The sequence below is a fragment of the Salarias fasciatus genome, chromosome 3 (genome assembly GCF_902148845.1).
Source record: "Salarias fasciatus chromosome 3, fSalaFa1.1, whole genome shotgun sequence".
Lineage (NCBI taxonomy): Eukaryota > Metazoa > Chordata > Actinopteri > Blenniiformes > Blenniidae > Salarias > Salarias fasciatus.
Genome location: NC_043747.1, coordinates 26,692,674 through 26,714,782, shown reverse-complemented (window position 1 = coordinate 26,714,782; position 22,109 = coordinate 26,692,674). Strand labels below are relative to the sequence as shown.

General features: G+C 46.3%; 1 protein-coding gene and 1 long non-coding RNA gene across 5 annotated transcripts in view; both read right to left on the bottom strand.

The window, feature by feature from the left end:
- Positions 1-22,109, bottom strand: part of LOC115380944 (NACHT, LRR and PYD domains-containing protein 14-like) — a 148,769-nt gene that overhangs the window by 16,347 nt on the left and 110,313 nt on the right. Inside the window, exons 9-10 of the mRNA XM_030082261.1 lie at positions 20,842-21,015; positions 3,429-3,611 (exon numbers count right to left, since the gene is read on the bottom strand). Coding sequence (XP_029938121.1) covers positions 3,429-3,611; positions 20,842-21,015 — 357 coding nt within the window. The remainder of the gene's footprint in view (positions 1-3,428; positions 3,612-20,841; positions 21,016-22,109) is intronic.
- On the bottom strand, positions 11,486-15,919 carry LOC115381795 (uncharacterized). Of its 4 annotated transcripts, none has more exons than XR_003930452.1 (6): positions 15,615-15,919; positions 15,482-15,544; positions 14,843-14,899; positions 14,433-14,507; positions 12,986-13,989; positions 11,486-11,544 (listed from the first exon to the last, which is right to left on the bottom strand). It is a non-coding gene; the product is annotated as an uncharacterized LOC115381795 (long non-coding RNA). The 4 variants fall into 4 exon arrangements; XR_003930454.1 differs by having other exon boundaries at positions 15,482-15,519; XR_003930453.1 differs by having other exon boundaries at positions 12,986-13,102; positions 13,834-13,989; positions 15,482-15,917.

The following is a 22,109-nucleotide window of genomic DNA, read 5'->3' as shown; positions in this document are numbered from 1 at the left end:
CGTTTGATGAGGCGCCATATGGCTGACTACATATCTCTTCCTAAGGCTCAAACAAGTGCAATGCAGAGAACAGTGATGTACAGGGCTGCAAATCTGTGGAACAATTTACCTTAAGCTGTAAGAAAAGAGAACAACATAAAAACTTTTAAAACCATAGTGGCAAAAATTATTAAAGCTTGATTCTATCGTTGGTGCATTCTTAGTGTTTGTTTTATGCTTTAACTATACTATCTACCTTGTTTCATTCTAATTTAATTGTATGTATATACTCCCACCACTTTTTATTTCCTTGAATTCTACTGATTAATGGCTTTATGTATTGCATTCATGTTTGTTTTAGTCTGTGTATTCCGTTTACTATCTTTGTATTTTATTCATGTTTGTATCATCGAATTTAATGAGTGTTTTAAGCAGTTATGGACCTCAGGAAGACTAGCTGTCAACCTGATGGCAACTAATGGGGATCCAATTTCTAACGAATAAATAAAATAAATAAATAACACAGCAGCTACAAACCGATGACTTTTTCTCTTTATCATGCTTTGTTTCCTGAGTTTAACAACAATCACTGTTGAATTAAACCTGAATTTCTGCTGACTTTGTCCCAAATCACTGAGAGCTTGATTTGAACTGCTCATTTCAAAGAGAACCTCTGCTAGCTTTAGCTTGCATCTGTGCTACATTTAACATGAATCTCGGCTTCATCTTGAATATCTGCTTGCCGTGGCCTAATCATTTCCTTGAACCTGAAACTTTGCTGGCTTTAATCTGAATGTCTATTTGCTTCAACTGGAATCTCTATGAGCTTTCGCCTGGATCTCTGCCACCTTCATGATACACAGCCATATTGATGTGAACACCTAACACAACCAAGCGCAGACAGAGGAAATGACAACAGTAAAGGTTTTTCTGATGTAAAGCCAACAAGTCCAGAGTTTGCAGAGCTGCTGAGAGTTTGGAGCTCCAGCTGGGAGATCAGTGACAGCTTGATCCAGGAGAGATCAGCCTGCTTTGAAAGCTGAAGGTCAACATGGAGTGTGTCAGAGGTTCACAGTCAATGATCCACTGCAGCTCCTTTCTTCTTCTAGCAAGCTTTGAAATGTGGAGCTGCACACGGCTCTGCCACAGTCACAGGACTAAAGACCAGAGAAGAAGCTCCGTTTCTCCTGGAGATCCTCAGTGTGGATCACTCTCAGATCAGCCTGATGTCTGACCTTTAGTGTCAACACTACTTTACTGAAACACACTCAAACTTGGAGTCTGACCTCAGAATCTGCAGACAACAGAGTGGACTCTGCAGAAAACCACACAGCTGCTCAACTCCTGAATCCTGCAGAGGGTTGGAAGTCAGGTCCAGAAATTTCAGATGTTTCAGGAGGGAGGGGTTGGACTTCAGAGCTGAGACCAAAGAAGAACAGTTGATCTCTGACAAACTGCAGCCCTCCAACCTGAATAAAGAGAGAAAGAAGTGAGATTAGAGGACAAAGTTTAATGTTTAAGTCACTGAGAGCTGAAGAAGGTTCAGACTGGAAGAGTTTAGAAATGTAAAGTCCAAACAGCTGAAACCTTGAGTAGGAGAAATCTCTTCTCAGACACATCTCAGATCTCCAGCTAACACTGCAGTTACACACCAAGGACTTCAGTGAGTCCTTCTCGATTTTGTCTGATTCTCTGCTACCTTAACCCTAAAATTTTCATGAGCTCTGACCTTCATCTCTGCTCCTGTTACTCTAAATTTTTGCTTGCATTATCCTGAGTCTCTGCTCATTTCAGCCTGGACCTCTGCTCCCTTCAGTTTTAGTCTGTTGTCATTGGCCGAGTTTACATGGGTGTTTATTTCAATGCGATTGAAAACAATCATATTATAAGCGCAAGCGAGCCACGTTCAATCCTCATATATAAGGGCTCTGACTGAAACGGTGTCTTCCCAAATGGACAACATATCTGTGACATTCAAACATCTCCAAGATACGCTGTCCGAAGAGCGAGCGCTCCCGTAGCCAGCCGGCCTCCACCCTTCCCTGTCCCGCTGGGCTGCGCTCCGGTGTGTGGAAACTGCCCTGCCGGCCGGCATCCCGGCTGGTCTCTGCAGGACGAAGGTCAGCCATCCGGTGTACAACTCAGCACCACACCCGGAATTTTTCCGACACGCTGCAGCGCAGCCCAACAGGGAAGAGCAAGGCTGGCCCGCTGGTAGTCTGCCACAAAGCTCTTTGAATAAATCACTGCTGTGTGATTTGCGGCTGATATGGAATAATGCTTTGTCTTCAAGTTCTCAGGAACATAGTGTGAAGGACGCCCTGTTTTATGTGAAGTCACTTGGGCTCATGAGCTTTCGTCTGAGAAACAACATGAGCTTTCGTCCGATAAACAACACCTGCTATTCTCATGATATCTGTCTATACAACTTGGCATTGACAGAAGTTATACAAGAGTTGGGTTGGGTTCTCCTCAGAGCAGCAGCCTGGTTCTCATTCAGATCTGATTTGTGTGTGTATCCTCTGCAATCCTCAATACATCTTCCTTGTGCAGCGTCAACACCTGACGCCGTGGAGAGAGTGAGCAGCACCAAGTTCGTGGGTGTGCACATCTCTGAGGACCTTTCCTGGAACATCAACACCACATCACTGGCTAAAAAAGCTCAACAGCAGCTCTACTTCCTCCGCAGACTGAGAAGAGCGAGAGCCCCAACCCCCATCATGACCACCTTCTATAGAGGCACCATTGAGAGCATCCTGACCAGCTGCATCACTGTGTGGTACGGCACCTGCACCGTGGATAGGAGACTGCAGAGTCTCATGCCAGAACCAGCAGACTCAAGGACAGCTTTTTCCAACAGGCAGTCAGGATCCTGAACATCCCCCCCCCCCCCTCCCCCACCACCACCACCACCACCACTGACCTAGTAATTTATTTCATTAATTGCTTTAGATTTTAGTAGGCTGTTCTATTTTTTTGAACTGAGATATTGTCTATTTGCACCGTGGGTCCGAGAGAACTGAAATTTCATTTGTGCTGTATGTCATGTATGTATGGCTCTGTTGGCTCTGTTTCAGTAAAAATTCCACAACAGCGGCAATCTCTGCAGTGTTTGCTTTCTCAGGGTTTGTAGGAGCCATTTATCATTTCTTTGATTTGACCTCAAGGGGGAGCAGGATGTGCGGGAGGACACTGAAGGGGCACACAGGTGATGAGCTTCAGGTGTGCAAGAGAGGGACAGCATAAAGTCTTTTGGGCTGTACAGGGTTTTTATTGAAGAGTTTCATTTTTCACCCACCGTCCAGTTCTTCTCCTTGTTTTTGACTTTTCTGCTTAATGTTTACTGCACACCTCATGACGCCACTACATTCGAGGGAACGCATGCACACAACAAAGAAAAAAGTGTCAAAACAACTTTCACTGAAACAAACTCAAACATGGAGTCTGACCTCAGAGTCTGCAGAGTACAGAGTGGACTCTGCAGAAAACCACACAGCTGCTCAACTCCTGAATCCTGCAGAGGGTTGTAACTCAGGTCCAGAAATTTCAGATGCTTCAGGAGGGAGGGGTTGGACTTCAGAGCCGAGGCCACAGAAGAACAGCTGACCTCTGACAACCTGCACTTCACCAACCTGAACATAGAGAGAAAGAAGTGAGATTAAAGGACAAAGTTTGATGTTGAAGTCATTGAGAGCTGAAGAAGGTTCAGACTGGAAGAGTTTAGAAATGTAAAGTCCACACAGCTGAAGCCAACAGGAGGAAAAGAGCTCTTTTCAGACACATCTCAGATCTCCAGCTCACAGAGCAGCTACACACCGATGACTTCTGCTCTTTTTCACTGGCATACATGAGCTGAGTTTAACAAAAAACATAAGGAAACAAAGTAAAGTTTACTCTGGCTGGACAACTCTTGATTCTTTGACTCCAACAGATTCGAACTTCAGACAGTGAACTGACCTCAGAGTCTCCAGTTTACAGTTTGGACTCTCTAGTCCAACACACAGAATCTTCATTGATGAATCATTTAGGAAGTTGCCACTCAGGTCTAGATGTTTCAGATGGGAGGGGTCAGACTTCAGAGCTGAGGAGATCACTTCATAGTCAAAGTCAGACAGCCTACAGTGAAAAAGTCTGTAAAGACACACACAGAAGACAGGAAGTTGTTTTGAGAGAGGACGCTTTGTTGGATTCCTCCTGTTTGACATCACAGCTTCAGCGTTTGACTTTGGCTTCATGTTCACATGAAGGAGACAACATGGAGTTCCAAGTGTTTTCATCATGTCCTGAGTTCTAAATGTTGAAGTGAAGGTGTGGAGCGGGGTTGGATGTTCTGGTCCTTGAAAAACAGTTTGTGAAGATCTGTCAGAGGTCTGAGTGACTGAACATCTCGCATAGCTTTACACTTCACTGAAGGAAAGAAGGTGTCTTCGGCTGCTGCTCAGTTCAAAAAGGGGATTGGTTGTTCTGTTTGGACGCCCTCGAGTGGACTGAACATGTATGAACTATACTTGATGATGATGTTGTTGAAGTAGAACACTAAATTCATGAAACAAATCAAATATCACTCATACTACCTCAAAAATGTTCTTGAAAATTTCACATATATTTGAAGAACTACAGGCGAGAATGAATCTAACATGAAGACTGACAGCTTGATAATATAGCTTGAGAATATATAATTTATTGAAAGCTACCCATTAGAAAATTGGCATTTTCCAACGGCAATTTGAAAATATTTTTCAAAGTGTTCTGATTTTCATTTTTATTAATGAAGTAATCAATTTCTCCCCCCGATCTGCCACCTTAAAGTGGTGGGGGAGTTTGAGTGCCCACGCGATTCCAGGAGCTATGTTGTCTGGGGCTTCTGGTAGGGTCTCCCATGGCAAACAGGTCCTGGGTGATGGGCCAGACGAAGGGCAGGTCAATAGCTCCTGTGATGAAGATAAAACCTAGGTCTGTGACGTCGCCTGGTGTGGCGCAACTGGGGCACCACTCTGGAGTCAGGCCTGGGGTTAGGCCTTTGCCCCCGGGGCCCGGCCAGGCTCAGCCCGAATGGACGACGTGGGCCAACCCTCTGGTGGACCCACCCTCTGGTGGACCCACCACCCGTCGAGGTAACCGTAGGGCCGAATGCAATGTGGATTGGGTGGCAGATGACGGCAGGGTGCCCGGCGACCCAATCCTCGGACACAGAGACTAGCTCTAGGAACATGGAATGTCACCTCGTTGGGGAGGGGGGGAAGGAGCCTGAGCTTGTAAGGGAGGTTGAGAGGTACCGGCTCTATATAGTCAGGCTCACCTCCACACACAGCCTGGGCTCTGGAACCCAATGTCTCGAGAAGGCCTGGACTCTCCACTTCTCTGGCATTGCCTGCGGTGAGAGGCGGCGGGCTGGTGTGGGTTTGCTTATAGCCAGTGAACCAGAGGGTAGCATCTCTATGGGGCGGCTGTGGTTAAGTGGGGAGAGCAGTTGTCCCACAATCAGAAGATTGTGAGTTTGTTTCCTGTCTCCCTCTGTCTGCATGTTGAAGTGTCCTTGGGGAAGAGACTGAACCCTGAAATGCCCCCACTGTTGTACGTCGCTTAGGACAAAAGCGTCTGCTAAATGAAATTGTAATTGATTAATTGTAATTAATTGATCTCTACTCCTTTGGGTCGGGGACAGGTGCGTCACTGTTGTCTCTACTTACTGGCCGAACAGCAGTGCAGAGTACATGGCTTTCTTGGAGTCCCTGGGAGGGGTGCTAGACAGTGCTCCATCTGGTGACTCCATTGTTCAGGGGCGACAGTCGCTCAGTTGGTAGAGCAGGTCGTCTTATAATCGGAAGGTTGGTGTTGCGATCCCCACTCCCGCAGGCGTAAAACTGTCGTTGTGTCCTTGGGCAGGACACTTCACCCACCTTGCCTAAGTGTGAATGTAGTGTGAGAGTGAATGGTTGGTGGTGGTCGGAGGGGCTGATGGTGCAGATTGGCAGCCTCGCTTCCGTCAGTCTGCCCCAGGGCAGCTGTGGCTACAATAGTAGCTTACCACCACCCAGTATGGTGTGAATGGGTTAATGTGATATTGCAGTGTGAAGCGCTTTGGGCTCTGTCGTGCAGGGTAAAAAGTGCTATACATATATATATTGTTCTACCGGGGGACTTCAACGCTCACGTGGGCAGTGACAGTGAGACCTGGAAGGGGGTGAACCGGATCATCAGTGACCCTTTTGGTCGACGGCTTCGCTGCCCCACATGCAGGACACAGAGGAGAAGGGCTACCTTTGTACCTTTTGATCTCTGCCACTTTGCACTCTGAAATCTTGTATCTGCACTGACATTTTACTGTACCTACCTCTCTGCCTTATTGCACTCTGTTTGGGATTTCCAACAGTATTTGTATATTTGCACTAGTATAGTACGAGTAGTATGATATTAGCTATTTGTCACTTTAAATTTAATTTTAAATTTTGTACATATTTTATTATGCCATTATTGCACAAATTGCAACAAATTGTTGCCTTGGGGACAATTAAAGTTTTTTTTTTGAATTTTGAATTTGAATTTGAATTTTGAATTTGATTGGGACGCACGGCCTCCCTGATCTGAACCCAACTGGTGTTCTGTTATTGGACTTCTGTGTGAGCCACAGCTTGTCCACAATGAACACCATGTTTGAGCACAGGGGTGTCCATAAGTGCACTTGGCACCAGGACATCCTAGGTCAGAGGTCTATGATCGACTTGGTTGTCGTGTCATCTGACCTCAGGCCATGTTTTGTTGACATTCGGGTGAAGAGAGGAGCAGAGCTGTCAACCGATCACCACCTGGTGGTGAGTTTGATTAGCTGGCAGAGAAGGAACCTGGACAGACTTGGCAGACCCAAACGTGTTGTGAAGGTCTGCTGGGAACGTCTGGTGGAACTCTCTGTCAGCAGAGCAGAGGTGGGAGATTGGAGCCTGATCAAGTCATCTCCATGCCATGTTTTTGCCCTCACCATGTACCACAGACAAGCTGAGGAGCAGGGTTGATTAGATTCACCTCGTGTGATACATGGTCAGAGCAAAAACATGGCATGGAGATGACTTGATCAACCTCCAATCTCCCACCTCTGCAGCAGAGTGTTCAACTTCCACCTCCGGGAGAGTTTCTCTCATATCCTGAGGAAGGTTGGGGACATTGAGTCCAACTGGACCATGTTCTGCACCTCCATTGTCAAAGCAGCTGCCTGGAGCTGTGGTCATAAGGTCTCCGGTGCCTGTCGTGGCGGCAACCCGGTGGTGGACACCGGAAGTAAGTGCTGCAGTCCAGCTGAAGGAGGAGTCCTATCGAGACCTGTTAGCTCGTGGTACTCCAAAAGCAGCTGACAGGTACTGGCAGGCCAAGCGAGCTGCAGTCCGAGTGGTTGTGGAGGCAAAAACTCGGGTCTGGGAGGAGTTCAGTCAGGCCATGGAGGAGGACTATCGGTCGGCCTCGAAGACATTCTGGCAAACCATCTGGCGCCTCATGATGGGATAGCAGGTCTCCACTAACACTGTTTACAGTGGAGGTGGGGAGCTGCTGACCTCAACTGGGGATATCATAGGACGGTGGAAGTAATACTTCGAGGACCTCGTGGGAGTCGGGGACGGTGCCTCTGGATTGGCATACTGGGGTGGTGGTGCCCCTTTTTAAAAATGGGGACCAGAAAATGTGCTCCAACTTTACGGGGATCACATTCCTCATCCTCCCTGGGAAAGTGTATTCCAGGGTTCTGGAGAGGAGGATTCAACCGATAGTCCAACCTCAGATCCAGGAGCAACAATGCTTTTTTCATCCTGGTCGCAGAACACTGGACCAGCTCTGTAACCTCCATAGGGTGCTCGAGGGTTCGTGGGAGTTCGCACAACCAGTTCACATGTATTTTGTGGGCTTGGAGAAGGCATTCCACCACGTCCCTCGTGGTGTCTTGTGGGAGGTGCTTCGGGAATACTGAGTCTGGGAGCCTTTGTTAAAGGCCATCCGGTCTCTGTATGAGGGGAGTAGGAGTTTGGTCCGCATTGCCGGCAGTAAGTCGGACCTGTTCCTGGTGCATGTTGGACTCCGGCAGGGCTGCCCTTTGTCACAGGTTCTGTTCATAATCTTTATGGACAGAATTTCTAGGTGCAGCCAGGGGCCGGAGGGGGTCTGGTTCGGGTACCATAGGATTTCATCTTTGCTTGTTGCAGAAGATGTTGTCCTGTTGGTTCCATCGAACCCGGACCTACAGCATGCACTGGGGCAGTTCACAGCCGAGGGTGAAGCGACAGGGATGAGGATCAGCACCTCCAAACCGAGGCCATGGTCCTCGACTGGAAGAAGGTGGCTTGCTCTCTCCAGGTCAGTGGAGAGACTCTGGCCCAAGTGGAGGAGTTAAATATCTTGGGGTCTTGTTCACAAGTGGGGGACGGATGGAGCGTGAGATTGACAGGCGGATCGGTGCAGCGGCTGCAGTGATATGGCCATTGTGGTGAAGAAGGAGCTGAGCCGAAAGGCGAAGCTCTTGATTTACTTGTCAATCTACGTTCCCACCCTCACCTATGGTCATGAGCTTTGGGTCATGACCGAAAGGACAAAATCCCGGATACAAGCGGCTGAAATGAGCTTCCTCCATAGGGTGGCTGGGCGCTCCCTTATGGTGTGTTCACACCGGATGCGTTGCAAGCGTCACAGGTGCTGCTTTTACATTCAAAGTCTTTGGTGGACGAGCTTCAACGGACCTAACGCGCGTCAGGTGCTTTTCAAGCGTCGGTCTTCGTGCTTTTCGAGCGTTGGCGAGGTGCGTCATGCGTTGCAGGCGTCAACGCCTGAAGTTGGGAAAACTGAACCTTGGAAGCGTCAACGCAGAGCGTCATCCAATCACAGACGAGCACTCTGGGGAAGACGTCCCTCCTTGTGAAGCACTTAAGCTCCTCCCATTCCTGCCAATGAGCTGCCACATGTCGTGAGCGTTGCAAGCGTCGTGTGTAGATTTGAACACGTGTCGAATTCCACACTTTACATGCGCCAACTTTGAGGCGTCAGTGACGCCTGTGAAGCTTGCAACGTGTCCGGTGTGAACGCACCATTAGAGATAGGGTGAGGAGCTCAGTCACCAGGAAGGAGCTCGGAGTAGAGCCGCTACTCCTCCACATCGAGAGGAGCCAGCTGAGGTGGCTCAGGCATCTCTTTAGGATGCCTCCTGAACGCCTCCCTGGGGAGGAGTTCTGGCAGTGTTCCACTGGGAAGAGACCCTGGTGAAGACCTAGGACACACTGGAGAGATCATGTCTCTCAGTTGGTCTGGGAACCCCTTGGGATCCCCCTGGAAGAGCTGGAGGAAAAGTCTGGGGAAAGGGAAGTCTGGGCATCTCTGCTCAGACTGCTGCTCTTGCAACCCAGTCCCGGAAAAGCAGTGGAAAATAGATACATGGATGGAAGTAATCAATTGAAACTATAGACTGAAAAATGAAGCTTTGATTAACTGAACAAAAGCCTTTTCATGAGTTGTGCACGAGTCGAAGATCAAAGTCATCATTTGTTGCAGCTTTCAGTTTCTTCATGATGGATCATTGAGCAACATCTTCACAGATTAACTACAGGAAGTACTTCCTACAAACATCACTCAGATATTGATAAGGACATGTGGACTCACCGAAACGTCCTGGAGTTCCTCAAAGCTGGGATCAGTCTCCGTCGTCCCTCCATTGATGTGTTATACTTCTCCAGGTCCAACTCCTCCAGGACCTGGTCTGACATCTGCAGCATGTAGGCCAGAGCTGAGCAGTGGATCTCAGAGAGTCTCTTCTGTGCTCTGTTCTCTGACTTCAGCAACTCTTGGATCTCCTGATGTACTGAGAGGTCCTTCATCTCCATCAGACAGTGGAAGACGTTGATGCTTCTGTCAGGAGACATTTCATCACTGTTGATCTTCTTCAGGTTCTTGATGATTCTCTGGATGGTTTCTGGACTGATCTCTGTCTGGCCCAGCAGACCTTCTAAGAGTCTCTGGTTGGATTTCAGAGAGAGGCCATGAAGGAAGCGGACAAACAGGTCCAGGTGGCCATTTGGACTTCTGAGAGATTTCTGAAGCATGTCCTGAAGGAAGGTTTCCAAAGAAACGTCTGTCTTCCTGCTGGTGGAACAGTGGAACATGAAGACTGCAGCCAGAAACTCCTGAACACTCAGATGGACGAAGCTGTAGACGACTTTCTGGAAGATCACAGACTCTCTTTTGAAGATCTGAGTACAGATTCCAGAGTACAGTGAGGCCTCAGTCACATCCAGACCACACTGCTCCAGGTCTTCTTGGTAGAACAGGATGTTTCCTTTCTCCAGATGTTCAAAGGCCATCCTGCCCAGCTTCAGAAGAAGCTCCCTGTCAGCCTCCGTCAGCTCCCGTGGTCCCGTCTCAGGTCCTTCATGGTACTTGAGCTTCTTCCTGTGTGTCTGAACCAGCACAAAGTGGGAGTACATGTCAGTCAGGGTCTGGGGCAGCTCTCCTCTCTGCTCGCTGCTCAACATGTGCTCCAGAACTGTAGCAGTGATCCAGCAGAAGACTGGGATTTCACACATGATGTGGAGGCTCCTGGAGGTCTGGATGTGGGAGATGATTCTGCTGCACAGCTCCTCATCACTCTGCCTCCTCCTGAAGTACTCCTCCTTCTGAGCGTCAGTGAAGCCTCGCACTTCTGTCAGTCTGTCCACACATGTTGGAGGGATCTGATGGGCCGCCGCCGGTCGGGAAGTGATCCAGACCCGAGCCGAGGGCAGCAGATCCCCCCGGATGAGGTTAGTGAGCAGCAAGCTGACTGAAGACTGCTGGGAGACGTCAAGCAGCCGCTGGCTGCTGCTGAAGTCCAGAGAAAGTCTGCTTTCATCCAGGCCGTCCAAGATGAACAGCAGCTTGCAGACAGCCAGCTCCTCTGCCGTCAGCTTCTGGAGCGTGGGATGGAAAACAGCCAGCAGCGAGAGGAGACTGTACGGCCGCTCTCCCAGCAGGTTCAGCTCCCTGAAGGAGAGCACCACCAGCACACTGACATCCTGGTTCTCCAGGCCCTCGGCCCAGTCCAGACTGAACTTGTGCACCGAGAAGGTTTTTCCACTGCCGGCCACACTGCTGGTCAGAACCACTCGGATGTGTCTGAGCTGCTGGGCCGAGGCTTTGAAGATGTCCTGAACCCTGATGGCAGTGTGATGGAGGCTCTCCTTCCTGGAAGCTGTCTCCAGCTGCTTCAGCTCAGGTTCCCTCTGAAGCTCCTCACTGAGTCCCTCTGTGATGTGGAGCTCAGTGTAGATCCTGTTGAGGAGGCTTCCTCCTCCTGGTTCATCACTTCCTTCAGTCACACGTTCAAATCTCCTCTTCAGACTCTTCTTATGTTCTTCTAGAAGCTGCTGCAGACCAACACCTGCTCAAAGACAACAATAATCAGACTGCACACAAACAACCAGCTTTGATAACTCTACAACACAACAAGTCCAGTGAAGACAAACCAGTCCCTCAGCAGACACATGTCCACGCTTACTTTGTGCAGTGACGCTTCTGGATCTTTCTGGCTGCTCCTCACAGACATCACTGCTCTTCTTCTCTCTGTGGACACCAAGCAACATTTCAGAGCAACACAACACACAGCAAAGACACAAAGATCCAACCTCAACTCTCACATTGCTTCACAATATTGGAGCTGAACCTGAAAAAGATCAACACATTTCTCACTTTGGAATAAGGAAATAAAATTTGGAAAGAAGCAGTTTCTTGTCTTGTCTTGTTCCATTGCAATGTACTGCAAGAAACAGCAGCCAGCTTTTGTTGGGAACATCTACAATGATGTGCCTGCCTGGACTGTACAATGAAATGCAGTTTGCAACAAAGGAACTCAAAAATTGAAGAATGCGTGAAACCTGTCAGTCTCAACAGGGTCCCTGGGAGTTACATCACAATTTTTTGATGAGTAAAGAAAATGAATCTTCTCGCCCGAAGTAGTTCCTGGCTCCTTTCAAGCCTCACCCTCCCCTAAGCTTTATCACCACATCTTCTCCTGCTCTCACTTCCTTGGCATGGCTTTGGTCTTTCCCAAGATTGGGGATCATGTTGCAAACATATTTTGTCTTCAGGTCACATGCCAACAAGAACTTTATCCAAAACTTGTCTTGTTCCATTGCAATATACTGCAAGAAACAGCAGCGAGCCTTAGTTGGGAAAAGCTGCTAACCCTAAGCCCGAAGTAGTTCCTGGCTCCTTTCACGCCTCCCTCTCCCCCTAAGAGGTATGCATGAACCAACAAACTGGAAGGTATTGGCTGCATTTACAAATGAAAAAAAGAGCCAACAGTGGCCACTGAGCTGCTCACTAACCACATTCCAAGGCAGGGGATTGATTGATCCCTCTTAAGGTCTCAAAGGAGTAAAGAAAATCCCAGTCTTGCTTGTGTTGTGATCAAAACATTGCTTACTCTGGTTTGAAAACACTAAAGGGAACAAACATGGAGTAAACATGGTGCTGTCCATGGTGCTGAAGTGTCAACTTCATAGAGGAACTTCAGATTTTGTATGCCTGATACACTCAAAAGATCTGTTCGATCACAAGATTACACCACAGCGTTTACATCCAGTCGGTGGCAGTAATGTGGTGGAGTTGGTCTGGAAGCAATCTGTTCCACAAAGAAGAAAGAAGATGGCTGACAATGACAATGAAGAAGCAGCAGCTCCTTTAAACAATATTTCAACATTCAATTCAGTTTTATCTATATAGCTCCAATTACAACATAGTCATTTCTAGACACATTTACAGAGAAATCCCAGCATGGCTGGAGGCTCGCTGCAGTGTGGCCTCTGCTTTGATCAGAGACCTCACTCTGCAGTCAGAAGAATGTGTGTGAAATTATGCTAATTTATGTGAGAGATGTTGATCGTGTGTCACAGTTGATTTTATGTTTGTTCAAGTGATTAGTAGATTATGTATGAATTCAGAGGTGTGTGAGAGGGTAAAAATGAATTCTGTCCAATAAGAGACCAAATAAACAGTTTCTTACTTTGAGTCTGAAGATTCACCCCTGAAGAATGTTGGGAGAAAATAGTTGGACCAGAAACTCTTCACAGACGACCAGATTGATCCTGAAGACTCTGCTGTCTGCCTGGGCTGCTGATATCTACACACACAAACCAGAAGCGTATGGTGGTGTGTTCAATGCACTGAATTCAGATTGAAGGTCGCAAAGTTTCTTCATTTTGACTGTCCAAATCGATCAGAACACACTGAATGGATTGAAATGTAGAACTATCACAGTTTTCAAATAACGGGTGGCGGCCTGACGCTGGGTAGCGGGTAGCGGGTGGCCTGCTTGCTGTCCGCCTCAGAACTGTTTGACAACTTGCTCTTCTGCGATTTGCGTCCATTGCACCTCAAGTTTTTGCTCTCTGAGTTTCTATCAAAAGTTTTTTTTTTCTAAACCACCGTCCAGTACTCCTGCTTGTTTTGTTTTTGACTTTCCTGATTCCTGCTTCCTGTTTTCTGCTCATGTCATCATGTGACTCTCTGTACGAGGGAGCGCATGAGTGGAATGAAGAACCCTCTGGCATCAAGCAGATTATCAGTCAGGGTAGACTACATCTGACAATGTTATGACATTTAACCTGATAGGAGTGAATCTGATTCACTCAAATGTTTATGTGAGACATTTTCAGTCTGTCTGACCACACATGATTATAAGGCAGATTTTTGAACCCATGTGAATGTGGCTACTGTGAGACAGTTTGACAGGCGCAGCAAGCTTTAATGGCAAATGTATTTTTACCAGCATAATGACTCAACATCAGAGCACACAGAGCGCTTTAAAATGCGAATTTATCAAATTATGGATAAAAGACAATCAATACACACTGATATTGAGGAAATGAAAGTGAAACAGTTTCTAACTGTGTGTCCGAAACTCCAGGTTCACCACTGAAGTTTGGAGGACGTTCTTTGGACCAGTCACTCTTCAGAGAACAACTGCTGGATCCTGAAGACTCTGTTGTGTGTCTAAGCTGCTGACATCTGTGCACACACACACACACACACACACACACACACACACACACACACACACACACACACACACACACACACACACACACACACACACACACAGTGACTTGAACAGATTCGAACCGTTCAGAGTTTCTCTACTTGTTCTACATTGATTAAACACTGCTCATGCTAATTTGGTGAAGTAACTGTTTTTGGTTCATGTCTGTCCACACAGTAACTATAATTAGAACAGTACAACTTCACTCCCAAAGCCCTCAGAAACCAGTCTCAGCTCAGCTGCTCATCAGGTCAATCACATTGGATTTCAGTCACAACATTTACTTTTAAAAGTATCTGGTGGTGTGTTAAGTGCATGATTAAATGTCAGCAATTATTTTTGGATTTTTGTCAAAACAAAGTTAATACAGGCTGGAAATGATGAAATGAAAGAAAAACCAAGAGTTTCTCACTTTGAGTCTGCGGGTCCAGGTTCAATACTGAATTTTGGAGGATGATCTATGGACTTGTTGCTCTTCAGAGACAACCTGAGAGAGAAATAAGACGATTCAGAAGGTGTGGACAGTTCTAATGCTAAGTTCACTGTAAACACAGTGGTTGTAAAGAGATGAACCATGACAAAGGTCAAAGGTCAGACCCACACAGCCCAGTAAGGAGTCTGACAGGAGGTCAGAATGTTGTGTTGCTCACTGACAGATCAGGGAGGTTCTAACAGTTTACACACATTCATTAGACTCTGAGACAAACATGTCCAACCTGTAGAGGAACGCTGAGAGAACTTCCAGACATGACAGCAAACATTTCAACTGACTCTTTACTTTGAGGGAAACAAGAAGAAAGAACAGCAGCTGACGTCTCTGACCTGTCCTCACACTCTGATCCGTCCTCCTCTTCATCCACACCAGACATCTTCAGTCAGCTGAGAGAGAAAACAGCAGCAAGGATCAGGACACACACACACACACACACACACACACACACACACACACACACACACACACACACACACACACACACACACACACACACACACACACACACACACACACACACACACACACACACACACAGTGGCGAGACACACAGTGGCAAGTATGTTCTTGCACTGGAACAGGACAAACCGGTTCTTGTCAGTCACACAGGGTGGAGTTCCAGCAGGTGGTATCTAACTACACAAACATGCTACACAAAGAAAACTCGCCTGAAAACATCCACAGAGCCAAAAAAAAAAAAAAAACTTAACAAAAAAGAAACAAAACAACTTTTAATTAGTTTAAGCACTAAAGGTTTTTTTTTTTTTTTTTAAATCTCAGTTCTCTCATGATTCATCAGTTCTTAGTGAGAAAATAGTAATAAAGGAAACCAAACATGGAAAATCCAGAGGAAATGGGCAACATAAAGCATGAAATCAATCCCATCCGTCCAGTCTGAAGCTTTAAATGACACAAAAACCTCTAAACTCTGGAGACACAGTGAGACATTGAGGGTCATAAAAACTCACGTTTTTCCTCCCCTCCAGTCAGGATGGAGCAGAGACCCCTGGAGACACAGATCACATTTCACACTGATATTATTGGGTTAGAATTAAGCTTTTATATCAGACTAACAATCAGAAAAACTTTTCAGTCTTCCACCTGCTTCTTCCTCCGCCTGTCTCCACTCCGATACACCAGGAAATGTTTTGGGAGTGACGCAGTTCTCCAGAGCTCAAACACAGCCGGTTTCCAGGTCTGACACACCAGCAGTCTGTTCAAAACAGACGCTCACAAAAACAGGTTTAAAGAGCAGCAGCGCTGCGCCGCACACAGTGGATTACAATGGATCAAAACACCAGGATCATTCAGTGAGTCATTCATTTAACACTTTCTAATGACTCCAACACCTGTTTTAATCAGAAATTCTATAGTATTTCAAGATTAAGCTAAAAAAAAAAAAAAAAAAAGGGCACAAAAAAGGCTAAAATCCTCACTCGGTGTCATCAAACAGCATTCAGGTCATGTCGTCTCCTCCTGGTCAGAACAAGCAGCCGAAGCAGCTGAATGACAGCTGGAAGGTGAAGCGAAGCTGCTGGATTTCCTGAATGTAATCAGCCTGTGACGGCCTCTCCCTTCTCTGCCTCCTCCTCTTGCACAGATCTCCCAGCTGAGGATCACTGACGTCTCCGAGCTGCACCGAAGGGAAGAGTTCCTGAAACCTCAGTAGAGGACTTCCTTCAGATATTCTTGTATAGTTTTCTAAAGGAACCTCCACATTTTTGATTTTTTATTCCTCCATATTAATGACCTTCGCCTTCTCCTGGTGTGGACGGCCCCACTGGTAGTGTTTTCCCATGATGCTTAGTGCCATGCCATGTCTCCTCTGCTTTGCTATGGGCAAAAAATTGGGTGTATTTCTGTTTGTGTGTGTGTGGGTGTGTGTGTGTGTGTGTCTGTGTGTCTGTGTGTGTGTGGTGTATACTTACTGATGGTGCCGTTTTTATTCTTTTATTTTTTATTACTGTTTTTTAAAATGTTACTTTATAAAATCATTTCCATTTGTTGCATGCTGAAGAAATATTCCCTTTAAACAATCTGTCTTCTCCATCAACATTGTCTTGGTCAAGTTTGTTTTTTTCTTTCAAACTGAGAGGTATGACAGAGGAACAACTTCAGTGGGCGGGGCCAGCCTTTCTCTCCTGGTTTCTGTAGTCCGTCACTACTTCCTGCACCTGAGCCAATCAAAAGTGAGTTCTGAAGGTTGCCAAACAAGCAGTGGAGTTTTCCATATTTTATGTGTGTGATAACGGCCATGTGCTGCTGGTGCAACACCCCTACACTGTCTGAATTCACCTAAACTCTGAGCAACGCTCTCCCATGGGGAGGAGGAAGAAGAACATCATGTGACATAATCTTACTCGCTGCACCTTGATTCATGTAATTGGGGTGAATGTAGCCATGAGCAGGACTCGTCTGACTGACATCTGCATCCAGTGTGTTCGTTTCAGCTATTTGGCAGCCGTGTATTGCTTCCTGGTTTTGTGCAGTTTGTACTGTGCTTTGCTGCGTCTGCAGGTTGTGTTTTGTCTTCATGGGCTCAGTGATGGATGTTCATCACATGATCTCGACCAGTGTGTTTAATCTGTGGTAGTTACTTTTGGCGGACACTGGATGGCAGGGATGGTCTTAATATGGCTAAAGTTTCTCTTAAATGTTCCTTATTATGGCTAAAATTTCTCCTCAGTGTTCCTTATTATGATTTAAGTATCTGTTAAGAAGATGCTGGCTCCAAAAACATGGCCCGTCTGCAGACACCTTCATAAATATTGTGAACACTTTAACTGAGGCTACCAAAAGATAGTGGGGAAAAATACTGGGAAAAATGTATCCTCTTCTTCGCGCAGTAATCACCAGAATGTTACCAGGTTTACACACAAACACATGCGTACTGTGTAAGAATGTATATTAGAATGATAGCGAAGGATGGCACATACTCATTTCATTTTTCCCTGATGTAAATTGTGACTCTCTGACCTTTTTCTTTGTATTATGTATGTTTAATTATGTTCATTTTGAAAATTTATATATATATATATATATATATATATATATATATATATATATATATATATATATATATATATATATATATGTGTGTGTGTGTGTGTGTGTGTGTATGTATGTATGTATGTATGTATGTATGTATGTATGTATTTTAAGTACTCCTAATTAATTTTATATTAATTAATTTTCTCTAAGTATTCCAAATCATCATGGCACACACTTCCTCATCTGCGTCTCCTCATGTATCCAGCGTTGCCAGAGGAACTGTGAGCTTCCAGGGTGGCTCAGAGCGCCACCTGGTGCAGGAGTCTTTCTCCTCAGGTGACCACAATCCAACAAGCAGCAGTTGAGACCAAGTCACAGAGCAGCTGAGTGAACTGGCTGCAGTTCACCGTCAGTCTCTGTTCACTCACTGCTCACTGATCCAGTGAGCGGCTGATTCAGTCCCAAAGTCCTTCAAACTCTGTGCCACAGTTCTCAAACTGAGTCTGCTGCCAGATGATCTTGTCCATAATCTGGAGACACTGGCTAATTCAGACACTTTTAGTCCTCACTGCTCAAACCCTGCTGAGACCACCAGCTCCCAGCTGCTGTGTCTCCTCTGCTCCTCTCTGTGTCTCTCACCAGACAGCTGCAGCAATCACAGCCTCAGCTGCAGCTGAACCAGAGAACCTGAAGCCAGCTGCATTCAGCAGCTCTCCTCTCTGGAAGAACCTCAGTGACAGAACATTCCTTTAACTCAATCAAATCAAAGACACTGAAACATTTTCAACCTTTCTCTTCAAATTTAAAACACATTCTAAATAAACTGAAAATACTTCTTGAAATCACTGCTTTTAATCCAGTTTTTAACCTTCTGTTTATGAACATATTTACATTTTGATGAGTATTTCTCACTGAGCTCCATCCAGCTAGAGAGCAGTTGAATATATCCACCTGGAGTTGTAGATACACTTAATATCCAGAACAGGGGTGTGCAACCTGCGGCTCTGGAGCCACGTGTGACTCTTCAGTCCCTCTGTAGTGGCTCCACGAAGCTTTCACAGTATGAAACATGAATGAATATGGAACTTATTTTTATCATAACTACACACCACAGTACTATTCAAAATGATTTGTCACTCTCAGTTCAGAAGGGATTCAAAAAAAGGTACAAGTAAAATTGGGAAAAAAAATAGCCACAAGATATAGAGAAAAAAAGTGATAGAACTGAGAATATGGTTGGAACAAAGCATGCAAAACAGGAGGTACAATGGTTGAAACAGCTGAAATTTCAAAATTGTCAACAGAAAATACTTTTAAAAAAGGAAACGACACTGTTAAAATTAAGTACAAGACCAGGTTAAATGTAACAAAACTATTCTGAATCCTAATTTCATAAATGCATCATAAGATATATTTTTTATACGTGCATCAAAACTGAATCTTCATGACCTGCATTCGCCTCATTTAGGTTAAATGTGCTTTCCGGCTCCAGACCAACTTGACTTGGCGGAAAGTCACAAAAATGGCTCTTTTGGTCATAAAGGTTGCAGAACCCTGGTCTAGAATCTCGGGATGCATCGATCCCACTATTTTAGATTCTTACTGATCCCGAGTACTGACATGCAGAGCCACACCTTCAGGATCCTGCAGGCTTTTCTGAGGCAGCAGAAGCTGTCGAGCTCCTCTCCGGAGAGGAGTTTGTATGTTCTCCCAGTGCCTGGGTGGCTTCCCTCCAGGTGCTCCGGCTTCCTCCCACAGTCCACAATCCATGTTTGTCATATTTATTGGTTATTCTAAATCCACCAGGAAACATTCATCTTGAACAGCATGAACGCTTAATAGAATATTCAGAAAACTTTTCCAGAAGCTCATTTGAAACAGAAATATGTCTGCTGTCCCCGGGGTCAGTGGCTCCAACATGTAGTGAGGGCCCTGCAGGGGGGCTGCTGAGGCCCTGTTGGAGCTGCACTTCAACTGAAAAAGCTTTGGTGTCAGGAAAGTTACATGTATTAATGTCTTCTCCTCCTTTTGGATTAAACTGTCATGTTGCTCTGTGATCAGCCTGCTGACCAAACGGAGGATAAATGCTCTCTGGGTTCAAGATTCAAACAGGCTGGAATTCAACCTGTAGGATCAATCTGTCCAACTTCTCATCCAGTCACGTCAACTCCTCTGCAGATTTTAACACACTGACACACTCAATTCCACCTTTTTGACTGGAATTATTGGCTCTGATGAACTTCCTGCAGCTCACTTCCCTCACCACAGGGTGTCTCATCTTCGGCTGGATTTTTTTCACTTACCGCTCTGTTGATCATCACAACATCATTTAGGAATTCTCAACACACACACACATGAACATACAGGGCTGCTGTGAAGACGTTCAGTTGAGATGTAGTGTTTCATTTTCACCAATAGGGGGCTCTTCTGATCCCCACTTGATTTAAATCTCCTCAGGTGATGGACTCACATCATGAGCTTTATTCTGGAGACATTCCTGATCATGGATCACCAAACCTGGACTGACTGAGCACGTGATTAACAATATAAAGCACTTTGGGGACTGCTCCAGGGCTGGAAACGTGCCAGAGAATCAAACCAATGTCCTGCTCAATGTGCAGGAAAAGGATGAGCTGAGCATCTCTCTTCTCTATAGACGCACTTGGGGAACTGAGGGACTTCATTCTAAATGTTGCTCACTACGTGACTGAACCTTTGAGAAACCAGAATGCAAAGACAGTCTGTGGAGCAAAGACCGTTCATCCTGCAGAAAAAAGATCCTTGAATACAAAACGCTTCCAATGAGAATGGCAACGCTTCTTTTAAAAGACCAGATGTTTACCTTCATTTCAGATAGAATAGCACAATCAACTTTGATTTTTCAGAAATAAAAAGTCAAACACCATCTGTCGTCTTCAACCCTTTTAACATGGAGCCAGTTTGAAATTCTCCTGTTAACCAGTGAGTCACATCCAGATGAACCCTGGTTCGATGCTGGACTCCCACAATGCACATCTTCTGGCTTCTTCTACCACCTGCAGAGAGATGAGAGGAGATGATCAGAGTCTCTGAAGCAGTGAGGACTTCAGTCCTGTTCAGAGCAGCAGTCAGCAGCTCAGAGCTCATGAAGGACCACCACTGTCACACCAACACAACAAGCCTGTGGCTCCTCTGATTGGCTGACCGTGTGTCCTCTGCTGTCCAATCCTGAAGCTGCTCAGCGTTCTCCTCTCACAGCCTCACTGAGAGTCAAACACTGGACCTTTGTTCTCACACTGACTGTGTTTAGTCCAAACCTGCTGAAAGCAGCATGGACTCACTCCAACCATCTACTGACCTCAGAGTCTGCAGGCTGCAGTCTGGACTCTGCTGGAGATCAACCAGCTGCTGCACATCTGGATCCTGCAGATGGTTGAGACTCAGGTCGAGCTCCTTCAGGTGGGAGGGGTTGGACTTCAGAGCTGAGGCCAGAGAAGAACAGCTGATCTTTGACAAACTGCAGTTCCACAACCTGAATAAAGAGAGAAAGCAGCAGAATCAATGAGGAGGAACCAATCAGATGTGTTGATGGAGAAATGAGCAGCTCCACATTACTGAATCCTGATCAATGAGCTGTTCTGTTGTTGTGGATCTTCATCACACACATCATCCACATGTCAGCACAACATTCACACACCTCCTCATGTCCACACACACCAGTCAGCTGCTGCTGAGCTCAGGCCACTCCCTCACTTGTTTGGATTTGTGGTCACACGAAAGAAACGGTTTCATTTGGCATGACTTTAAAACTGCATGTGTCTGCCTATTTGCTGCAACAGTACCTCACAGGGGTTAGGGGTTAGCCCCCCCCCCCCCCCCCCCCCCCCCCCCCACACGCACAGTGTGCTCGTCTCGGGTTCGTCTAGGGTGCCTGAGAAGCCTGGACCGGCCCTGGGATGGTCAGCCCTCTTTCTCCAAAGACATTGGAACAGGGTAACTATTTGGGCTGTTTGTTTTCATAGTGTGTTGATTAGGGCTGTCGCGGTAAACCGGTATTGACGATAATCGTGGTATTAAAAAAATGAAATTTCAATATCGTGTTCAAAATGCGCACATAATAATATCGTAAAGAGGATCTAGTGCCACTTGAAATGTGTTGAAGTGTATTTTCAAAATCCGCTCCTGTTCTTCCGCCCTGCTTCGTCTCCCTCCTGCAGCCCCCCCTCCCCCTCCCCTCACATATAAACACAACAGAGCAGCGGTAGCAGCTCGGCTCCTAGCTAGCGTGGCTCCCAGTTACCAAGCGTCACGAGTGAACTAAACATGTCGGCGGTGGCCGACAACGACAGCGAGTGTTTAGCAACACTGACTGCACGTTGATGCAAGCTGGGTAGCAGTGGGGCCCCATTAGGTAGGCTCCAGACGTGTCATTGTAATGTGTCCGGTGGGTTTCAAGTTGTGTCGCTGATATCCGCCGTCTTCTCCGCCGGCCCCCTTCTAGCAACTAATCGGTGAGTACTCAGAAAAGGGGATTTTCGACACATTACCGTTGCAGCATCGAGTGTAGCGCCTTAAATTTGTCATTGAAACTGACTGATGCCAGCCGTCCCTCGGGGCCCCCTTCAG